The sequence below is a fragment of the Mus musculus genome, chromosome 1, assembly GCF_000001635.26.
Source record: "Mus musculus strain C57BL/6J chromosome 1, GRCm38.p6 C57BL/6J".
Lineage (NCBI taxonomy): Eukaryota > Metazoa > Chordata > Mammalia > Rodentia > Muridae > Mus > Mus musculus.
This window is the reverse complement of record NC_000067.6, coordinates 24,027,489-24,050,710: the sequence shown is the minus strand read 5'-3', so window position 1 is coordinate 24,050,710 and position 23,222 is coordinate 24,027,489. Positions and strand designations below refer to the sequence as shown.

Here is a 23,222-nt window from a genome sequence, read left to right as displayed (position 1 = left end):
AGTGATTGTTGTTTGTTTGTTTTGGTTTTTGAGACAGGGTTTCTCTGTGTAGCCCTGGCTGTCCTGGAACTCACTCTGTAGACCAGGCTGGCCTCAAACTCAGAGATCTGCTTGCCTCTGCCTCCCAAGTGCTGGGATTAAAGGCATGTGCCACCACTTCCCTGGCAAAAACAATTTTTTTTGTCAAATTGCTTAGACAGTGCTAGAGCTATTTTTATTTTATTAGTCTAACTTAGCTTAATAATTTATTTGGATATAATATTCTCAGATTTCTTAATATGTTGTATAACTTTGGGCTTATAAGTACATTTTATAAAATTTTACATTAAAAATGTTCTTATTTAAATTTGGCAGTTATTAAAGATTTCTGAATTACTTACTTTAAAATATTGCAAAACAAAATTCTAAGGCCTACACTTCAGTATTAGAAAATAAGATTATAGTATATTGCTTATACTTACTGAGAATATACTTATTGAATTACTTAATTAATAAAAATGGGAAAATAGGGTTTTTATTGTGTTGCTTGAAAAGTATAGCTAAACACAGCTTATAGTAGTTTCCTAGGGATTTTTTAAAAATTAAGACTCATCTTCAACAAATATTTATTAGTAAATTCTGTGTCTCTGTAAACTTTACTATTTATATTGTCTTTCTCTTGATTGTAGATTAGTTTACTCTTGAGTGCATCCTCTTAGAGAATATCTAAAAATACTATGAACTGCTTAGAGTAAAAATGTTTTGCATTATGAGCTTATCAACACTGTTTTTGTTCCAGTAAAATTGAATTGTGGATACTAATATATTTCCATGGTGTATAATGCACTATTTATTTATTAAGCATCACTATGATCACTGGTTTTAATAAGGGATATAAAGTAGCTCCTGATTAGAGAATATATTTTTATATTATCTAATATTTTTAATGTTTCAAATAAGCATAGAGCTAAATTTCTTAAGCACCATGCTTTGAAAAACTAATGTAAACTCTTCCCTCTTTTAAAATAATACTTTAAATTCCTTCCTGCTCTTTTGTCCTTTTCTTCTCTCCTAGATAAATGATGTACATTTTGTTATGAGGATGTAGCAATAAACATTGTTTGGATTAAAGAGCTCCGCTCTAAAGAAGCTCATAAAACAAAAGTCAGGGCTTCTGGAGTCTAGGTTTGGACAGGTCACTAGCCTGTCTGAGCCTAACACCTACCCTTGCTCAAGTGGAGAGTTGAGCTGGCTGGTCTCTGAGACTCTTGCCCCCACTAAAATTCTCAATCTATAAAACTGAACATCAAAATAATAATGGAATAAGAAATATTTATCAGCACAATGTAAATATTAAAAAGAAAATAATTTAAACTTGAATGTACATCATTTGTAATTCTAATAAGCTAATTAACCAATTGCCCTATCAATACTAAGTCTATTATTAACAAATTGGAAAATTCAAATAAGTTTTATTGTAAAAAGAGTATAGTAACTAGTGCTGTGTGCAACCCTTATGACTAGCCAAGGCCAGCATGCAGGTCCTATATGAGCGCCTCCTCAGAAGAACACAGCCAAGAACTCAGAACGACACGTGTCTAGGTATGTTTACAAATAGGTTAATTAAATAATCCCTTTCAATTAAACTTTGTAAAGAGCAGAGTGTATTCCCGGCACTTTTATTTAAGAGCTAATGTATATAATCAGTTTGGTTTGCAGATAAATTTGGAATAATCTAATTGATTTTTAATGTTGAAGTTTTTATTTAGAAGTGAAAATGATAGTATGAAGATCTCTTTGGCTTTTCACATATTCTAGCTTTTTCAAAACCATCTACACCACAAAAATGTGCTTATTGAATAAAAATTGCCATTAAAGTCCTTAAAGTCATTTCATCTTTGGACGAACCTAATCCTTAGTGATGTGATTTAAAAACTGAAGCTGGTTTTGTGAGTGGGAGGGATAAAAAACCCTCAGAATTGGTTTCATGGCTGTAGTCAATTTGCATGTTTTTCATCATCCTAGACTTAAGACAATGATACTGAATGCCTGCTATCTAAATGTTATTCTATTAAAGGAGGAGGTCCACTTATCTGTTTTTGTTTATGCTTTTTCATATTATTTATGTATAATTTTTGGATCACAGAAGTCTGACTGCCTCTACTTTTCAAGTGCTGGGATTTGAGGTGTGAGCCACCATGCACGGCCACCATACATTTTCGCCTTGTCCTTGCATAGCAATAGTACCTATACTTAGTTTACTGACTTGCTTGTTGTTTATCATGATGGAAAGAAGTTACTTACAATTAAATCTATACTACAATCTATAGTACACTATGACCATTTGTGGCATATGTTAGCATTCTGTATAGTGTTTAAAATATACACTAGGTTAAATTAGTGTACTGCCAGCCTCTCTGCTTAGCTTGTCAACAGCATAGTTTTCTAAAATGCTGCTTAATATAATTAGGGCTTTTCTTAAAGGGTGTGTGTGTGTGTGTGTGTATTTTTATTTGTTGGGGAAAGACCTAAAACTAAGGCTTAAACTCAGAGGGTGAGGAAGTGGTGGCACATACCTTTAATTCTAGCCCTGAGAAGGCAGAGGCAGGCAGATCTCTGAGTTTGAGGCCAATCTGGCCTAGAAAGCAGATTCTAGGACAGCCAGTGTTCTACAGAAAAGCCTTGTCTCAAACAAAACAAAAACTCTAAAGCATACAAAAGCCAGTTGTAAATAACATATGAGTGTGTAGACAGTCAGATCTAGAAAATACCAGGTACCCGAATACAGCTCTTATAGCCCAAGTTCTGATTACAAAAATAATGTGAGTTCTTTTGTTTTGTTCTTTTGTGGGGAATGTTTTTTTTAACATTTTTAAAGAAACTTGTGCAAGTAAGTTTATTACATTATTTTCACCAATATTTGACCAAAGAATGAAATAGGGAAATTTTTGTTGTTTAATTTACATTAAAAGTAGCTTTATTAAAAGTACTTAAGCTTTCAGATTTCACTGAATAACTGCTGAAAAAACGACGCAAAATTCAGAGAATGTGTAAAACAAAATTCTGTTGTTAGAAACCATTAACTCTAAACCTCATATATGCACGTGTGTTCATTATTTCAAAAACATGGAAGAATATGTTCTATATTTTAACCTTGGACAGTAGGAGGAACAGAAGTCATCAGGATAACTGAATAAAATAATGGGTATAATTTTACATTTCTATTAATTGCTGTATCATAATATAGTGTTTAGAAAGAAAAATATAATTAAAACTAATTTTTAAAGTGAGATAAAACTCTGTAAGTGATTAAGTTCAGCAGTTAAATTCTGCTTTCAGTCCTTGTTAAGGCTGCTGTTGAGCAGAGGATGAGTCAGTGGTTCAAGTGCTTGCTACAGAGGTGTGAGAACCCGAGGTAGCATTCCTGTCTCTGAAGTACAAGCCAGGGTCAACCGCTTGTACCTGTATCCTAAGCAGTGTGGGCATGGAGACTGAGGAACCCCTGGGGTTTGCTGGCTAAGCAGTTCCCTAAAACGGTGCGCTCTGATCCACTGAGAGACTGAAGACATCCAGCATGGATCTTTGCTACACACAAGAATGTTCTCCCTGAAGTAGTTGGCTGACTATAATGGATATTTGGACTCTTAGATAGAAACATTAGAAAAGGGTATCCAATTTTTTGGTTTATCTTCTGAAATGGGATGAATATACTAAATCTAACTTTAATGATTTTTCTCTTCTGTGATAGGAAAAGATGATGAGCAGTCTGAAAGTAGATGCTGGCATGTCGGCATTATGCAGGGCTGGCTGCTGGGTTTTTGTTTCTAACTTAGCATTAGAGGCCACTGATATTTCTGACAGTGAAACTAGTTGTGAAACCAATGAGCTAATGAGTTCATTGCAGCATGGCATCGGATGTATCTTTGTGTGAAAATGAGTTCTTTAAAAAGGAGTACATTTTAGTTATATCTTTCTTGTTAGATATTAAAAATATTTAAAGATTATATTTGAGATATTAATGTAATTCTCTTCATTTAAAAATAACTAATCTTTATGTTGTTAGTTTCATATTTCCCTGTGTTATTATACTGTTCCCTGTTGATAATTATATACTTTAATTATAAATTTCTTAACATGCTTAGAGTGTACTTAAGTAAATCATAATTATATGACAAAACTCACCTTACTTGTAACAGTATCTGATATCCTGTTAAATTAGGGCGTAACTTTTATTGCAAAAGATTCTGTCCTTCATATAATATCAAAGATAGTTTTCAGAGCTAACATTGAAATCTTTCCTCTAATTATTTTTTACCCCTTTCAGAGGAAATGGATGTAGAAGCTCGTCTTACTGAACTGTGTGAAGAAGTTAAGGTACTTGTAGCTTTTTTGTTAATACTCATTCTTTGAGTGATTTCTATTTTCTAGTCTAAATATCTGTCTAAGAAAATCTAATTACTTGTCCTTTTTTAAAAATGCAAAGATAAATTGTGTATTCATGGTAAAATCACAGATTAGATGGTCAAAAGCATCTAGCCTCAACATAAAGTTAACTTTTGGTTTGAAAAGTTTATTATTTTGTACATAAAACAGTTAACTGATCAAATGTATATGTTTTCTTCTGTGATTTTTAAGGAATTTCTAGACAGGTTTTAAAAATACTTGTGTTGTTTTGTAACATAATTGTTTTCATCCAATGACTTTTGGTTAGTATGCAAAGAAATAAGTTTCCGGTGACACTCTAAAACACTTCTTGTCATACTTGTCTCATCTGCCCCTCCTCCCACACCGCCCTATCTGTCTGCAGCTGGGCACTCTCGCCAGCCCTCCTGCCTGGCAGCTCTTTAGAATGACAGGTTTCACTGCAACAGACTACTTACAGCTCATGCTGCTTTTCTAGCTCATTCTTACAATCACATGGGATATGTTTTTTCATTTTTGGTCAGGAAGCCAAGTGCCCTGACTGTTAGGTTCTCTGTAAATCCCCTTCTCACAGCTGTGTCGTGGGAGACATCAAAGCCCTGAGCCACAGGCAACTTTACCTTTGGTTTGGAGTGTGTGTCTGTTTCAGTGAAGACTAGATTCTCTGTGAGAACGATCCCTTTAATGATTCTAAGTATGCAAGATGGATAAGGATGTAATTTTATGTAGTATCACAAGGCTTCTTTATTATTCAGTTGACCGTTTTCTTTAAAAAGTTATCAGTGTAGGGCTGAAGGGGTAGCTGAGCAGTTTAGAACTCTGGCTGTTCCTCCAGAGGATTGGAAGTTCTATTGCCAGTACCTACATGCCAGTTTACATTGATCTGTGACTCCTAAGGAATCCAGCACTGTCTTGTGACCTCCATGGGCACTGAACACGTGTGTGTGTGTGTGTATATGTGCAGGCAAAGCACCTGTCTATATAAAATAAAGGGTTGGATTATGTGTGTGTGTGTGTGTGTGTGTGTGTGTGTGTGTGTATGTATGTGTGTGTATACATGTATATGTATATATACACACACATACGTGTATGTGTATGTATGTGTGTGTATAAAACAATTGTTCTTAAATAGTTACCCAAAGGGCAATATTCATTTAAAAACAATTGTAAAAAGTATGCACTCAATATTTAAAAAAAAATTCTAGTCTTTTGGAGATTAAGGGTTAGGTTAGGTTTGGTTTCATTGGGTTTTGATCTTTTAGTATTTAAATCTCTATACATTTCATTCTTTTGGCTGACTTTTATTCATAGCTGCCCTTATATTTCCCTCACATTTCTTTCATTCAAGGGGAGCCTCCATGTGTCCTATCTCCCCCAACCCCTCTTCTCAATGTCAGGCACTAACAGGATATGGTGCTGAACCTTCTTTTAAATCCCACATCTCTGTAAATCTGTCGTGTGAGGTTTCTATTGTCCCTTCTTCCGACAGAGTTAGCGCTCTTGCAGAGTCAGGATGGCTAGTCTGCATCTTATGTTCCAGTATACACTGAATACAGTTCTTATCAGTCAGCCCCTGGCGGGTCTCCTTCACTCTCCACTCCCTCTCCATTCCAGCTGAGCAGCCTCTATTTCCATGTTGGGAACTCCTGTGTTTTCTTTTTACAACTTTTTTTTTTCAAGACAGGGTCTCTCTGTAAAGACCTGGTTGTGCTGGAACTCACTCTGTAGAGCAGGCTGGCCTCAAATTCAGAAATCTGCCTGCCTCTGTCTCCCAAGTGCTGGGATTAAAGGCATGTGCCACCACTGCCCAGCTTCTTTTTATGATTTTAATGTTTTGTTTATATATATGTATGATATTACAATACTGGCTAGTGCACTGAAATCGCTTCGGTATCTATGAGTTAAATAAGAGATCATTATTCAGCTGTTCTCTCACACGCACACACTTACCTTCACGCTGATGTTCTCAGTAGTACTGTGATGAGAGGCAGGTGAGTAATTCTCGGGCAGCAGTGAAGCTGTTTGTCCTTGTCATTTTAGAAAGTAGAAAACCCTGATGAACTGGCAGAACTCATCAACATGAACCTTGCACAGCTCTGCTCACTTCTCATGGCTTTATGGGGACAGTTTTTGGAAGCTATAACACTGCATGAAGATTTAAGAGTGCTGTTAGCACAGGAACACCATACTTTGAGGGTAAGTTTTTTTTTTTTTTAATGTACTTTTAGTGAGCACTATGTATGTTTAGGAATTTCTTATGTAATATGTAGATAACTCGGAAGAGAGACTTCATTGTGTTATTGTTTGGTTCTGAAGCCAACTAAGAAACTCTGCTACTAAGAAGTCCACCTAAAAAATAAAACATGAATATTTGTGATATGAGATAGCTTCTGGAACCCAGAAGCAGGAGGCAGAAATCAGTATCTCATCTGTGAAAGTCTTTTGTTTACTCTCACCTTGGTTTTCCATTGTCTTCCTAACCTTATGTGTTAGGAATTTTGCAAGATAAAGAAAATAGATATATTTGCTATAGATCTACTGTTGCCCTTACTCAGAAAGTTTATAAAATTATTTTATTATATAGCAAATGCTTATTAAATTTTGTATAAATCAGATCCTATACTGTGTGTATATCCTCTTTATGCTACATTTTTTATAGCTACCAATTGTTTTCTCTTGTAATATGCACCATTTATGCATAATATGCAGAATACACACACACACATATACACATAAAATTTGATCTGTTGATAGACATTTAGATTTCTCCTATGTTTGTAACTGTTACAAACCAAGAATAGTCTTCCTGAAGGGGACCTTTATCCCTTCTTCATATACTACTGCAATATGTATTTTCCAAGATTCAGAATACTTAATCCATCATAGTAGCCAACTTAAGACATTTTTATCCCGATATAATAATAATGTTTAGTGTATGGCCTGTCTTAGGTAAATTTTTGTTGATATAAAGTATCCTGAGAGAAGCCACATAAGAACTTGGAAAGCATGGTATCAGGAACGTGAGGTCTGCTGGTTGCATTACATTAGCAGTCTGGAAGCAGGGGGAAGGCGAGGGAGGGGAGAGGACCTTTCACAAAGGCTCAGCATGGCCCATATGCAAATTTGACCAATTGTCCAATTGTCATGTCCTATTTGACAGCCTCACCCCGTCTCTATTTTCAGGTTCACACTCAGATTCACAAATCACTTTCAGTTTTAACGGCCCTTTAAATTCATTTACTGTGTCTTATGTCTTTACCTTTTGTGACTGATTGTGTTTTGCAGAGTATTGGCCACTGGTTGCATAGAGTACCCTCAGTTTGGTCTATTCTTCCTAGTAAATAGAGTAAAATGACACAATGTAAGTAGGGATATTAATTTCATTTTTTATAGTTTGATAAATCATATTTTTCTAAGGAGTTTTTATGTTCTGTCTATATTTTTAAATTTACTCTTACCAAATAACAGAATTCTCCCCCTTTTTTAAGTATCTGCAAGTTCTGTAGTGTTTTCCACAACTCATGAGTAATATTTTTATGCCCTTCTTCTGAATTGGCCTTAAAGAGAATGTCTCTTCTTAGTATTTTTAATGGACTGTTTTGTCACGTTGTTACTTCTCTCTTTGCTGTGATTTGTTTTGTGTCTTGTTCTTGTTACTATATTTCAGTAAGTAGGATTATAATACTGGAAACATTTTATAGAGTTCTTCCTTAGAAGTTCTTTAATAAAGGTTAGTCACTTCTAAAAGGCCTAATATGAGATTTCACAGTGGATAAAATAGTGTAATTGCAGTAGTCACCTTACTAATGATCTTTAGCTTAGTGTAGTAATTTAAAATGAATAGCTCAGTAAATGCAGTATATTTCTTTCAGGCAATTTTTCATTAACATTTTTCACCACCAAGACCTTGAGCAGTGATGAATTTTTGTAGAAATGCAGCCAGCTTGGTGTGGTGTGGTGTGGTGTGTGGCGTGGTGTGTGTTGTGGTGTGTGGTGTGTTGTGTTGTGTTGTGGTGTGATGTGGTGCTAACACTGATGAACTAAAGCCTTTTACTTGGTGCTCTTTGGAAATGAGGACTTGAGTGCCAGGCTGCCTCCTCAGGGAGGTCACCATATGCTTGTCATGGTTTTCTTGATAGCCGTTCTGACTGGAATGCCATGAAGTCACAGAGCCACCAGGGACTGAAGATATTCAACACTTGTTTCACGTGTTTATTGATTTTTGAGAACTTTGTTTCCAAATAGTTCACTAGGCCATTCATTAATTGGTTGAGGTAGACTCCAAAGCTGCGTTTTCTTTCATATGCAAAACATAGATTTTCAGTAGTGGGAGTGGGGATAGGGAGAGAGGTGAGGCTGAGATGGAAGAGATTTTAAAGTGAGCTGTGGGAAAAGTGTGGGTAATGGAAAGCCTAAGCGGAAACTCTGATAGAGGGGGCGAAGGAGATGGCATGCATGCATGAAAGTTCTATGAAGATGTTGCTCTGTATGCCATCCTTAAATATTTTATTACTTAAGAGGGAAAACAACACAAAAATCCTTTGATCCTAAGCAAGGCTAAGAAGATAAGTAATTCTTAATACAAGTTGATAAAAAATAAGTTTATTTGAATGTTACTCCTTATAAAGCTCACAGATAGTTTAGCACAGAGAAGATACTCTTCAAAATATATTAAACTTTTTAATAGATATGTTCTATAGTTTTGTCAAATTACTGTTACTACCTTCTGAACCCTAGTGTAGTTTGTGGAAAGAAATTGATAGCAAAGATTGGAGACAACTTTATAACATACCTTATGGAGGTAAAGATGTTTTGAATAGAAACAAAAATATAAATGTAAATACTGACATCAGCTGGTGGGTACACTTTGAGAAGGTGTAAAAAGGGGAGACAGAGATCAGATTTGTAGAAGATTAAATGCTAGGAGCTAGAGAGATGGGTAAGAACACTTGTGCAAGCATGAGGGTCTGACTTCAGAAGCTCAACACCATGGAAAATGTCAGACATGGCTATACATGCCTGCCATCCCAACATTGGAGGGTGGCTTAGTTAGGGTTTGGCTGCTGTGAGCAGACACCATGACCAAAGCAGCTCTTAGAAGGACAACATTTAATTGGGGTTGGCTTATAGGTTCAGTCCATTATCATCAAGGCAGGAGCATGGCTGGGTCTAGGCAGGCATGGTACAAGACAAGCTGAGAGTTCTACATCTTCCTCTGAAGGCAGCTAGGAGAAGACTGGCTCCCAAGTGGTTAGGAGAAGTGTTTTAAAGCCCATGCCCACAGTGACTCTTCTAATAACAAGGCCACACATCCTAATAGAGCCACTCCCTGGACCAAGCATATTCAAACCACCGTATAGGATGAAATCAGATGGAACCCGAAAGCTTCTTGGTCAGGCAGCCTAGATAAAACGACTAGTTTCTCATTCAGTAAGAGGCCAGTTTTTCAAGGGAGCAGTAAAGGAAGACATAGAATATCTTCTTACACTTGCACATTCATTAAATGACACAGACAAATTTTAACATTTTACTCAGGCATCCCTTTCCATGCCCTATTTTTTAATACCAAAATAGCCCATACTTTAACTCCTAGTGGAAAAAGAAGTAGTTAAGATATAATGAGAAAATGCTGTAGAACCTTGCTTTGTAGTGTATCACAAAAACTGTGGCAGTTATAGCTTTGATTGATTTCTGACTCCCATTTATTCAATTCAACATGAACTTATTAAACTGCCTTGACATTCTGAAAGGCCTATAATAGCCAAAGTAGCCCAAAAGTCTTTGTTCATGGAAAGAGAGCCTAGTGAAGTGAGTGGTTTTATGATGTATTCAGTAGGAATGGCATTGTGCTAGCTCACAGAGGTGAACTTGTGATAAGAAGTCTCTTGCTCTTTCTCTGGCTCTCCCCCTTGCTCCCTTGTTATGCTTACTCTGCTTCTGGGTATTGAGCCCAGAGCCTTGGGTGTATTGGCAAGTGTTCTCCCACGGAGTTGCATCCACAATTCCTAGTGACATCTCTTGTATTACAGTGTTCATATTGTAAGATCAGAGATGACTATAGTTAATGTAATTTATCAATTATTTAATGTTAATTATTAATGTTTAATGTAATTATAGCTTGTACCCAGAATGTTGTTAGTCCAGTATTAAACAGATCACTGTATGTAGTTTGAAGATTTGAAATGCTAAACTTTGTGCATGTACTTAATAGTGCTGACTTATTCCAGTCTCTTTGATTTGTATCAGTCTCAAATGAACTGGAAAATCCCTTTTTGGGCCTAATGGTCAAAGTGTTTGACAATCATATAGAGATGAATTATCCCCAACCTGTGTAAACAATTCTGTTGTGTCTGAATTGTTTTTTTATATTTATGTCAATATAGTATTGTCAGAATACCTAGTTATATTTGGATTTTAAATAAACAGCATATAGTAAGGTTATATCCATCTAGAAATAAGCATATCCAATGTATTCCTATATAAGTGCATACTAAAGCATCAAAGAGCTTCTCTCTGTCTCTGTATCTTTAAATCAAGTATGCCTGCTACAGAAAGTGACTCCTTGGTAAAAAGAGAACTCATTTTGAGTTCATTTTCTTCAAATGGAGCCTGCGGCAAACATTTGGTCTTACTGGGCTTATAATTTTGTAGTTCTAACCAACAACAACGAAATTCCAATTAAATATGGTGATTCCATTGTATTGTAACTTAGCAAAGGGAGAGTCATTGCCTAGTGTGCACACAGGCTCTGAATTGTTTGATTGCCACAAAACTGTTCAAAAGGAAAGAGGAAGGGTAGAACCTGGGAGTAGAGATGGGGGCAAGGATTATAATTAGACTTTAAACAGCTAAACTTGTGGAACATGTCTGTAACCTCAGCACTCAGGAGGCTGTGAGAAACTTACAAACTTAAGAGCAGCCTGGGCTATGGTAAGACTTTGTCTTACAAACAGATAGCAACAACACTACCAGACTTCACGTGGATAAGAGGGGACCCTGACACTGCTGGTGGAAGAGTACTGTATGCTGTTTGTTGTTAGTTTGTTTTTATCATTTGTAACTCCCAGGTTTTATATGAATATCTAAAACCATTAGTGTATACATGACAGGAAAGAAGTAAAGCTGTCTAGAGGACTAATGAGGGAGAAGGGAGGGTATGAGAGGAAGTGTGCTCACATGAAATATGTTCACATAGAATAAGCAGTAGTCCAGTGTGCCGTAGCATACCTTTCATTCTGATTCTTGCATGATGTGCCATCTGTGTTTTACACATAAGGTGACATATAATCTCAATTATATTTTCTGTGATCACCATGGCAATAAAAGATATGGATTTGAATTTTCATTTTGTTTGAACATGAACTGATATTAACATGTTTCATTTGCACTTAATGTACTGGAATTGATGACCTAAAATAGTAAACATCCCACCAATAGCCTAATGGCTAGGATATCAAAATATGTATTGATAAGACTTTGAGAGTCAGTTCAATAGGTAACATATAGCTGTTTCCCAAGAATTTTTCTTCTTTTTTTGCACTCAGAAAAATATATAAAACAAGTTAAAGATTATATATAACTCTGTAGCATTTATTGTATTTACAGTGTTATGCAACTGTCACCTTTACCTTCATCCAGGACTTTTACCCAGATGTGAACCTACCATTCTTCCCTTCCCTCCCTCTTCTGTGGTCATTAGTCTACTTACAGTTTCTGCATGTTTCATATAAGTGGACACAGCCATGGCCATTGCACTTGGTTTCTTTCAGTACACTGTTCTGAGTCCAGCCTGTTAGTGCATCTGTTAGTACTTTATCTTATGGCCAAATTCCATTGGATAGATGAGCCGCTAGTATGGTTTAAGTGGGAAATACCCATCACAGACTCTTGTATGTAGGAACCCCTGGTGGCACCCTTTTAGAAGGTTCTGCAACATTTGAGACTGGCCTAGTTGTCAAAAGGGGGTCACACCTTCAAAGTGTATCTTCTGCTTCTGAACCAAGACACAGCATCAAGAATGTTGTGCCTCCCATTTTGGACAATATCCTCTGAAATTGTAAGTTAATGTAAGCATCTCCCTTTACATTACTTCTGTCACCTTGACAAAAAGTAACAAAACCCTTTGCCTCTGACTACTATGAGTAGTAATTCTATGAAAATTGTCTGAGAATATTTGGATGACTACCTGTTGTCGTTTCTGTTGACAACATAGCCAGGAATTGGATTAGTGCGTAGCTCAGTCATTCTCTGTTTAGCTTTCTGAGGAAACTTTAAACTTTTTTGTTTTTGTTTTTTCCGCAACAGGGTTTCTCTGTGTAGCCCTGGCTGTCCTAGAACTAACTCACTCTGTAGACCAGGCTGGCCTCGAATTCAGAAATCTGCCTGCCTCTGCCTCCCAAGTGCTGGGATTAAAGGCGTGCACCACCACTGCCCGGCTAACTTCAAACTTTTTTACATGGAATTTGTACAATTTTATATTCTTGCTAGCAGTACAGAAGGATTCTGTGACTTCTGCAGATCCTTGCTAACAGTTAATCTCTGTATTCTGTTGGGTGTGCATTTGTGTATACAGGATACATGAACGTCTGGGGTGCACATAGCTACCATTTGTTTGCATTATATTGAATTTGTTTTGGAAATATTTTTACTGTTTTTGGAAGTGATGTTTTCTGCCCATCTAAATGATCCCATGTCAGTTGTCATCGTGTTTTAGTGGAGGCTGATTCATTTGTTTGCTTGGGGATGAAACCAGGGCCTGGGATTTGTTTGCTTGTTGGTTTCCTTTCATAAAGCTAAACTTTCTCTAAAAGATTTTAAAAATAGAACCCCTACTTTTATAACATTTATGTTACCTTGAAGTCATCTTTACGAACTGTATTTACTTCTTGACTGTGCCTTATATCTTCCTGCTTCCTTGAATGTTAGTGCTTTTTTCTTCAATTCTTGCTATTGTTGTTTGATGTATTTCATTCAGTTTTGTTGTTTATTTTAATTATATTATGGGTTCTGTATCAGTTTCTCAGTAATGAAATTAAAGTAGAAATTAAAACAAATTTTCAAACCTAGCTAAGAAACATTTAAAAAAAAAACATAAAATAATGATTGAGGTCCAGACTTAGGTAAATTTTTTTTAAATTTGCCAAGTTATTATCAGTTCTACTGTTGCCTAAATTAGCACCATTCTTGTAGGAAGAGTGGGAGCTAAACTTTGGCATGACCTCCTTTGAGTGCAGTTCTGACTGGGGAAAGCACAGTTTTACATTGGCACTTTATTTTTTTTTTTCCATTTTTTATTAGGTATTTAGCTCATTTACATTTCCAATGCTATACCAAAAGTCCCCCATACCCACCCACCCCCACTCCCCTACCCGCCCACTCCCCCTTTTTGGCCCTGGCGTTCCCCTGTTCTGGGGCATATAAAGTTTGTGTGTCCAATGGGCCTCTCTTTCCAGTGATGGCCGACTAGGCCATCTTTTGATACACATGCAGCTAGAGTCAAGAGCTCCGGGGTACTGGTTAGTTCATAATGTTGATCCACCTATAGGGTTGCAGATCCCTTTAGCTCCTTGGGTACTTTCTCTAGCTCCTCCATTGGGAGCCCTGTGATCCATCCATTAGCTGACTGTGAGCACCCACTTCTGTGTTTGCTAGGCCCCGGCATAGTCTCACAAGAGACAGCTACATCTGGGTCCTTTCGATAAAATCTTGCTAGTGTATGCAATGGTGTCAGCGTTTGGATGCTGATTATGGGGTGGATCCCTGGATAAGGCAGTCTCTACATGGTCCATCCTTTCATCTCAGCTCCAAACTTTGTCTCTGTAACTCCTTCCAAGGGTGTTTTGTTCCCACTTCTAAGGAGGGGCATAGTGTCCACACTTCAGTCTTCATTTTTCTTGAGTTTCATGTGTTTAGGAAATTGTATCTTATATCTTGGGTATCCTAGGTTTTGGGCTAATATCCACTTATCAGTGAGTACATATTGTGTGAGTGAGGTAATACATTGGCACTTTAAACTACCAAATTAAATGTCCCTCATTCTAATGTGTAGATACTGCATCCAGTAAGACCAGTGGGCCAGGGAACTATGAGAAGCATTAACTAAGGTTTAAGATTTTTTTTTTTAATGTTGGCTGTTTGATATTACAACTAAGTGGTAAGTCACTTGCCTAGCTTGTACAAGGCTCTGAGTTTGACCCAAGACACCAAAAATGAATGAATGAATGAATGAATGAATGAATGAATGAACGAATTAATATTTTAACAGTGTAGGTACAATTTATGTCCTAGGAAGAGTTTGAAATAGCCACATTGACATTTTTACAGTGATGTAAAAAGTTTGTCTTGCATTTTTAAAGATATACTACTCTCTAAAACTATTTAATATTCTTTTAATACAACTGTGACTATGAATGTTAAGTTATTAAGGAATATTTTCTAAATAGTTTTTGTTTTATTTTTTACAAGGTTTGAACAGACTTTGGCTTTTACTGTAATTATAAATAACTTTTATATGTAAGCATTCAAAAACATACATAGCATTTTCCTGAATATAGCTGTCCAAAGTAAACTTTAATTGCCAATAACGTACTTTCTAAGGCATTTTTTTCTTTTAAATTATTTTAACTTTTACTTGGAAAATTTATGTAATTCATGATTTTCTACTTTCTTTAGAGTAATACCTGTAATTTAGCCCTTTCCTAATGATAGAATTATTACAAAGTTTAGATAAACTCAACCTGAACATACAAGCATCCTATTCTTCCAAAATTATTGGAATATTAGTTCCTATGTTAAAAGGTCCCAAGTTGTATTTTTTTATTAGTATTTCTTTTTTTATCCTTTACTTACAAGAATTTTTGGAAGGGGATTAGCTAGCTAGTTGGATTAGTCAGTTTTTTGTATCGTCTTTCTTTTTCTTTTTTTGAGACAGTCTTCCTATGCTGCTCTAGCTGTCCTGGAACTCAGCATGTAGATCATGCTGGCCTTGTACTCACAGAGATCCACTTCTGCCTCTCAATACTGGAAGTAAAGGCGTGTGCTGCCATGCCTGAGGTGGATATTCTATATCAGGTTATTATAGCTGGGCATGGTAGTTCATGTCTGTTATCCATGCGCCTGGATAACAGAGTCAGGCTTGCCATGAGCTTTTGATCAACATGAAGTACAAAGCAAGTGCAAGGTTACAGAATAAGACCCAGTCTCAAAAAAGGAAAGAGAAAGCACGCAAGCTTTGCTTCTCACAGTGTTGTCTGACTAGTTATATGCTGTTGTCGCTGCAAATCATCATGTTCTCTTTGACGGATATTGTCCTTAGTACAGTGATGCTCTCATGTGAATTCATCAAAATGTATTTTAAATGTGTGATGCCATAATTCAGATATCACTCCATAGAATCAGAAAATGCTGAGCAAGGAATGGAGCTCCTTGGGTAGGCACTGCCTCACATGTGTGCTGGGTTCAGATTCCAGCACCAGGAAGAGCAGAAAGGCCTAGAAAGTTTCAATAAAGATAGGTAAAATAAAATGGCCTATCACATGTACAAAAATAAAGTTTTACTTTTTAAATTTGCTCCTTTGGAAGAGATGTGGATAGAGAAATCAATTCATTTAAGTAAGTTAGAATTGTATCTGTTATTAAATGTGAGATAGTTTGTGTACTAAAGCATTACGGTAACACAAAGAGCAAAGGACATGCAATCAAACATTTGTCAGGTGCCTTCACTTTTCAGGTTACTATAACAATTATGATCTGTGACATGGAGACGCTGCACATCCAGGGTTAGGCATGTAGAATTAGTGTAACAAATACTCTTAACAATTTGAACAAAATAGTAGAGTGAACCCAGAAAAGAACAGTGAGCTCTTTAAAGCAAAAGTTCAGCTTTTTTTCTATTTGTTCAAGTTTGAATAGTTGTGATATTGATTATTTTTAAATTAGAGTATACAACCAAACTCACCTTTATAAGCAGCTGTAACAAAGCAATGATATAGGGAGGTGTGGTATCCCTTCAATTTAAATTTGCAAACCTAACAAATTTTAATATTATGTGTTGCCATCAGGTGGCAGTCATACCACAGTTACCATGACACAATAGACTCATTCATTGCATGTTATCTTAGTGTGCTAATATAACTCAGAGAATCTGGGAAAAGAACTTCATTTGAGTACATAAGGCAAGGAAGTATTTCTGCAACAAGCCTTGGTGTAAAAAGGCAAAAAGCTAAGACCTTTAGAGCACAGTTTTGGAGTTTCCCAAATGTGTACTTGAAAGGCCAGGCTTATCACTTCCTTGGCTCTTTTTGCAGTAGATTTCTCAAGTACTAAAGGAAGATACCTCCCCCGTAGCATGCTAAGGTTTACATCAGCCTCAACACAGGCTTACTGCAGGAATCAGGGCTGCTAAGGAGAGAAAGGAAGCAGCTCACTGACTCTAGAAGTCCAATGGAAGCTAAAGGAAAGGAATGTCCTCTGAGGAACCGCCAAAGGAGACAGAAAGGACATAAGGGAAAGGGTGGGTATTATTAAAGAAATATAATGTGCACCTAATGTAATAAAAATAGACATTTATACTTTATAGTCACCAAATGAATGTGTACACACACACCAAAAAGTCCTTAGTATAATATGATTTGAACATGTGAATATTTCTCTTCCCTCTGTGTACCCAAGTAAGATATCTTCCCCTCTTAATTGGCTTACTAGTAAGTACTCTAGTACCAAAAAACAAACAAACAAAAACCCTCCCCTTTTATAATTAAAAATAAATGTCAAAATACAAACACAATGGAGGAAATAGCAAATTCAGTATATATTTACGAAGTACATTCTTCTATAGCATGCCAAAATGTGTTCTTAGTGGGCACAGAAGCCATCACGGTGCACACCTTTAATCCTAGCACTGGGGAAGCCCAGGCAAGTAGATCTCAGTGAGTTCAAGGCCAGCCTGGTCTACAGTGCAAGACCCAGGCTAAACAGACCTAAACAGTTAGACCCCATCTGAAAAAGCAAAGTATAAAACAGAGTTCCTCCTGTAAAGAACACCATATTACTAGAGAAGGATGTGATCTGTGCATAGTCGTGTTAAGGCAGGATGAGTGAGTGCTAGACAGAAGCATGTGCTTATAGACTGTCCACATCGAAACTCCTGGGCACATAGTCTTTGTTCTTCAGGGTGCCATGTGCACAGCAGGTATTGATTGTTATTTCAAAGTGCATCACCTGAAGCTCAGAAGTCAACTGCCCAAAGTCCCAGTGCTAATAGGTCAGTCAGTTCATGGTCAGCATACATCAGTGTCTGTCGGAGCAGACATGGTCCGTCCCCCATGTGTCAGGAAGCAAACAGAACAAGAACCATGGAGGAGAAGTGGGATACAAAATGTTAACTTCTCTCACTCAGTTCTGTTTCTTTAGTCCACACAACCTAGAAGTGCAGTGATTTAGCACTGAAGGGAAGAAGTTGAGTCCTCACAGGCCTGGCTTTGGGTGCCTGGTGGAGTCGGCATCTCCACCTGGATTCTGTGCTGGACTGATGTGAGCCGCCACGTGATCAATGCTCCTTTTTTAAATTCTGTAGGTTCGCAGATTTTCGGAGGCGTTCTTTTGTTTTGAACATCCAAGAGAAGCTGCCATTGCATACCAAGAACTCCAGTAAGTAGCACAAATTCAAAATGCAGCTAATTCTATTTTATATCCTTTTACATATGATATCTTAGACATAATTAATAACAGACTGGATAGTGTTTAAAGCAGAAGAAAATGAAGGCATTTCAGATTTAGAAATCCAATCGTATTAGGTTTAATCCTAGGAATTACCTTTTGAAAGTCCCTTTCTGATCAAATAAAAGCATAATGGACTAGCATAATGGACTAGCACTGTGTCCCTTGATGTAAGCTTTGCCACACCTTTGATAGTACCATGGGCCTCTGTTCTGCCCATGCTGCCAACTTCTGCTTCTCCTTTCTCAGGTCAGAATAGCTCACATTCATCGTTTTTGTGTAATATCTCCACAGTCTGAATATGAATGGCACTGCCTTCAGTGACATAAGTGATAAACTGAAAATAGCTGGACAGTGGTGGCATACATTTTAATCCCAGCAGTGAGGAGGTAGAGGGAGGTGGATCTCTGTGTTTGAGGCCACCCTAGTCTACATTGGAGTTCCAGGACAGCCAGGGCTACATAGAGAAACCATGTCTTGAAAAACAAAACAAAAACCCAAAGAAATGCCTTTCGTCTTTTCTACTGACTATGGTCAGGGCTCATTTTCCTTGTCCTTAAAGAATTGTTGGAAGTAATTTCACTTGAAAAAAGTAAAGCAGACTTTTTGAATTCTGTATGATTTTTTATATATGAAATTTTGAACAAGCAAAACTGTAAAGTGAAAAAAGTCCAAACAGTGGTCCTCTTGGGGTTGACATGACCGGGAAATTATGGAAACGGGAGGACACTAAATCATGGAAATATTCTGTGTTGTATATTCACTTGTTAAATCATAGGATATATTTTAGTGTGTGTGTGTGTGTGTGTGTGTGTGTGTGTGTCCTCCTAAAATTACCCATAAACAATAACTGGACATTAAAGGTAGTCAGTAGTGAATTATAAAACCAGGACAAGTGTTAATTGTTCAGACTGGGCAATAATTAAATGGAGTTTTTATTATACACTTTTGACTTTTAAAAAAAATTATTAGAGTTTTTCTAAAAAATTTTTGTATTTTTTTTAATGTGTCTGATGTTTTTTTCTGAATGTGTATATTTCTCCATGTGTGTGCCTGGTGCTATTGGTGAGCAGAGAAGGGATTCAGCTCTCCTGGAACTATAGTTACAGACGGTTGTAAGCCACCATGTGGGTGCTGGGATTCACACCAGGCCCTTTGCTAGAACACTTGAATGCTTTTAATTACTCAGTCATCCATCTTCCAGCCCCCCTAGAATATTTTTCTGATCACTATTTTGATTTAGAAATTTATATATCTTGTTTTAAATGGCTGTTCACTGTACTTATCAATATGTATTAATAAAACAGCCATGTGGAACACACATTTTCCCTGTGTTCTCTTTATATAATTAGGAAGCGTTGAACTTTTGGTACTACTTCTGTGGGCTGTTTACAGCAAATTTGACACTTCAACCAGTATGCATTGACATTCACCTTGAAATAATATAGGAAATGATACAATAGATTAAGAATTAGTTTGTCAACAAACTATAATTTTATGTCAATAATTTAGTATCAGTAAACCCTAGTTTTCATTTTATCTGTTTTTTTTTTCCCCCTCTGAGCAAGAGAATGCTCCCAAGGATATATTATCTTGAAAGGGACTAGAACTGGTGGGGGAAGAGAACAGGATAGAGTTTAAAGTGGAGTGGGTGTAATTATTTTTTCACTACCATCTGACTTAAGAATATTTTTCAGTGCTCAGAGTCATCTACAGATGTGCACCGCTATCAAAAATACTTCCTTCTGCAGTTCTCTTCCACCCCTACCTATTGAATGTAGTGAATTAGATGGAGATCTCAATTCATTACCTATAATCTTTGAAGATAGGTATTTAGATTCAGTTATTGAAGGTAAGTATAATCTAACTAAAATACATAAGCTCTGTATGTCAATGTTAGTATATTCTTCCAAGTATACATAAAACCATCCCCTAATAGTAAATCATTTTCCCTTCTAGTTTCATTTACTTTTGAGGAAAGTAGAAAGTTATAGTTAGAAAAAGTAGTTTTGATCCTTTGAGTTCTCACACTTGTAAACTTGAATCTTTTTTCTTTGAATAAAAGACTTAGATGCGCCCTGGATGGGAATTCAAAGTCTTCAGATATCAGAGGCCAGTAAAACGGATAAACATGAGACTGAAGAAAGCTCTGTAGTAGGACTTTCTAGCCCAGAGTTGAAGGTCAGACCTGCTGTTGCCTCCAGTAATTGCTATACAGAAGGTGAAAAGCAGCTAACAAAATCTCTAAAAGGAAAGAATGAAGAATCAAATAAATCCAAGGTTAAGGTCACTAAGCTCATGAAAACAATGAAACCAGAAAACACAAAAAAGTTAATAAAACAGAACTCTAAAGATTCTGTGGTTTTAGTAAGCTACAAATGTTTGAAAACTACAGCCTCAAGTGATTTCACTAAATGCTTGGAAGGCAGTCCTTCACATAGTCAGAAGGAAGGTCTGGATCCCACACTGTGTGCAGGTAATTTTGACCCAAAGACCTACACCAGACAGCCAAGTCAAAAGGAAGCTAGCTCTTTGTCAGCTAACACAGACAGAAGTGAACATAAGTCTCCAGATACTGAAAATATGCAACCAGACCAGTTCGAGCTCTTGAACTCTGGCAGCCTAAATCTTTGTGCAAATTTGTCCATTTCAGGTAAACTTGCTATATCCCAAGACAATAGTGATATTCCAGATACGGAACACAATCTGGCATCTACAAGTTCATCAAATGATTGCCATGACTATCAGACAACCCCATCTTCGGGAGTTAGAACACTTGAAGTCAAGTCCAGCAGTAAAGAGTCTTTCAATGGAGAGAAAATTACTGTTAAAATAGGACCTTGGACAGAGCTTCAAGAAGCTGAACTATTTGTGGATAATTTACTGCCAGATTTTGAGGCCTTAGACTCTAATGATAAACCCAAGTCTATAGATATACCACTTGAAAGGGATGCTTTACAGGAGACAAAATGTCATTCTACTGAAGAATCATTAACTAAATTCAGAAGTAATCTACCTGCTCCTTCTACAAAAGAATATCATGTTGCAGTAAGTAGTGACACGATTAAATTACCAGACACTAATGCCACGTATGCCTCCTCTAGATTCTCAGATTCAGGTGTTGAAAGTGAACCAAGTTCTTTTGCAACACATCCAAATCCGGAGATAGCCTTTGAGACTCTCCAAGGGCCAGGTCCTTGCAATAATGAAAGGTTATTTCCTCAGCTTTTGATGAAGCCTGATCACAATGTAAAATTTTCATTAGGAAGTCATTGCACTGAGAGCACAAGTGCTTTAAGTGAAATACAGTCATCTTTGACATCCATAAACTCCCTGCCTTCAGATGATGAACTGTCACCCGATGACAACTGTAAGAAGTCTGCTGTGCCTGACTGTCATCTAAGTGACAGTAAAACTGTATTCAATCTAGGAACAATGGATCTGCCAAAATGCGACGATACTAAAAAGTCAAGTATTATTTTGCAACAACAAAGTGTTGTTTTTTCAGGACATTTGGACAATGATACGTTAGCAATGCATTCCTTAGATTTAAGCACTGAGGACCCTTTACGGCTCGTTTTCTTGGATGAAGATGCTTCTAGTGGTGTGAGAAGTAGCTGGGGCTCCAAACCTCATTTGGATGCTCCCTTTACAGGCCCCCAGAGTCAGGGTACATCTAGTAACAACTCCACGGAATCAGTGCCAACACTAAATTCAAAACTGATTTGCTTAGGTTCTCCCTGTGTGGTCTCAGGTTCTGTTTGCACTGATGCAGGGCTCAGTGCAGATAGAACTGTGGAAGGAAAGAGCGGTGAGCCATTAAATCACAAACAAGTGTGTTCAGCAGCCCCTGTTGTGGAAAGTGACCCTCTTTCCAGCAGTACTGATGTGGTAAAACAAGGGCTGGTGGAAAATTATTTTGGATCTCAGAGCACTACAGATGTTTCTGATGCATGTGCTATTACCTGCCACAGTCCAGTTAGCTCTCAGGAAACCTGCGACAAAGGGATTAGTGATCTGCAGCAGGAACAGGGCAAAGAGGAGGAAGAGGAGGATCAAGAAATGGTTCAAAATGGGTATCATGAAGAAACAGATTTTTCAGCTACGGATGGAACAGTAAGTGTTCACTATATAAGTGGAAACGAGTTAGGAGAAGGAAGACATGAACAGTCTGAAAAACTAAGCAGCAACTATCTGAGTGCTGGTGTGACTGTTCCTGCTGTTTGTACATCTGGTTGTTTGTCCTTCCCATCTGCTCTGCGAGAGTCTCCTTGTGTTAAATATTCTTCTAGAAGTAAAGTTGATGCCATTACAAAGCAACCAAGCAGCATTTCTTACAACTTCAGTTCTTCAACCTCCTGGTATGAAAATTCACCAAAACCTCAAATACACGCGTAAGTAATGGAACTCAATATTGTGTGCTAAGCATATATCTGGAACATCAGTGCAGTGCCAGAGGGTTTCCTTTAACAAAACATGTTTCCTTGATTGTTAAAAATGGTGAAATGGGCACAGTATACCTTTGGAAGTCTTTTTCCAAATGGTCGTGTCGTATAGGTTGGATTTGTTTTTCAGCAGTTTCACATTAGAGTTGTACAGTAGCTAAGATTAAAACCCTGCTTTTGTCAGGACATCAGTTTCCCTCATAACTTCAAGGAAGAGCTGATCTGTAATGAGTACACGTGGGACATACGGGTGATAGTGAGTGTCACATCTGTAGGACCTCCTTAAGCCTACGGGCCTCAGTCAGTCACCTTGCTTAAGTCAGTTGTTTCCAGTAGCAGATGGATCTGTGTGCACAGGTTCCCAAGATCTTGTTTCAACCTAGACCAAGCCATCATCTGTGAGGTGAGGAGTCGAGCGTGTGTACAGTCGATTTTTAAAGTAATAGATTACTATGGATTATATATAAAACCTAAGCAATAATAGGGTAACCGTCACTGATTTGAAAACTTATATACTAGCTTGACATGATAGCATATTTCTTTAATCCCATACTCAGGAGTGAGTCAGGCACATCTTTATGAGTTCAAGGCCAGCCTGCCCTCCCAGGGACAGACCCTGTCTCAGGAACAAACAAAAACTGATGGCACCTTTGGGATCTT

At 37.2% G+C, this 23,222-nt stretch overlaps 1 protein-coding gene across 19 annotated transcripts in view; it reads left to right on the top strand.

Moving 5' to 3' along the window:
- The window catches only part of Fam135a (family with sequence similarity 135, member A), an 89,727-nt gene that overhangs the window by 49,774 nt on the left and 16,731 nt on the right, over window positions 1–23,222 (top strand). For 4 of the 19 annotated variants that reach the window (NM_026604.4, XM_006496232.4, XM_030242593.1 and 1 more), the window contains 5 exons: window positions 4,304–4,353; window positions 6,442–6,597; window positions 17,975–18,048; window positions 19,815–19,969; window positions 20,183–22,511. In NM_026604.4, the coding sequence (NP_080880.4) occupies window positions 4,304–4,353; window positions 6,442–6,597; window positions 17,975–18,048; window positions 19,815–19,969; window positions 20,183–22,511 (2,764 nt within the window). Of the gene's footprint in view, window positions 1–1,503; window positions 1,582–4,303; window positions 4,354–6,441; window positions 6,598–7,686; window positions 7,763–17,974; window positions 18,049–19,814; window positions 19,970–20,182; window positions 22,512–23,222 lie in introns of all 19 variants that reach the window. The other 15 variants (XM_030242594.1, XM_030242595.1, XM_006496233.3 and 12 more) reach the window with 9 other exon arrangements.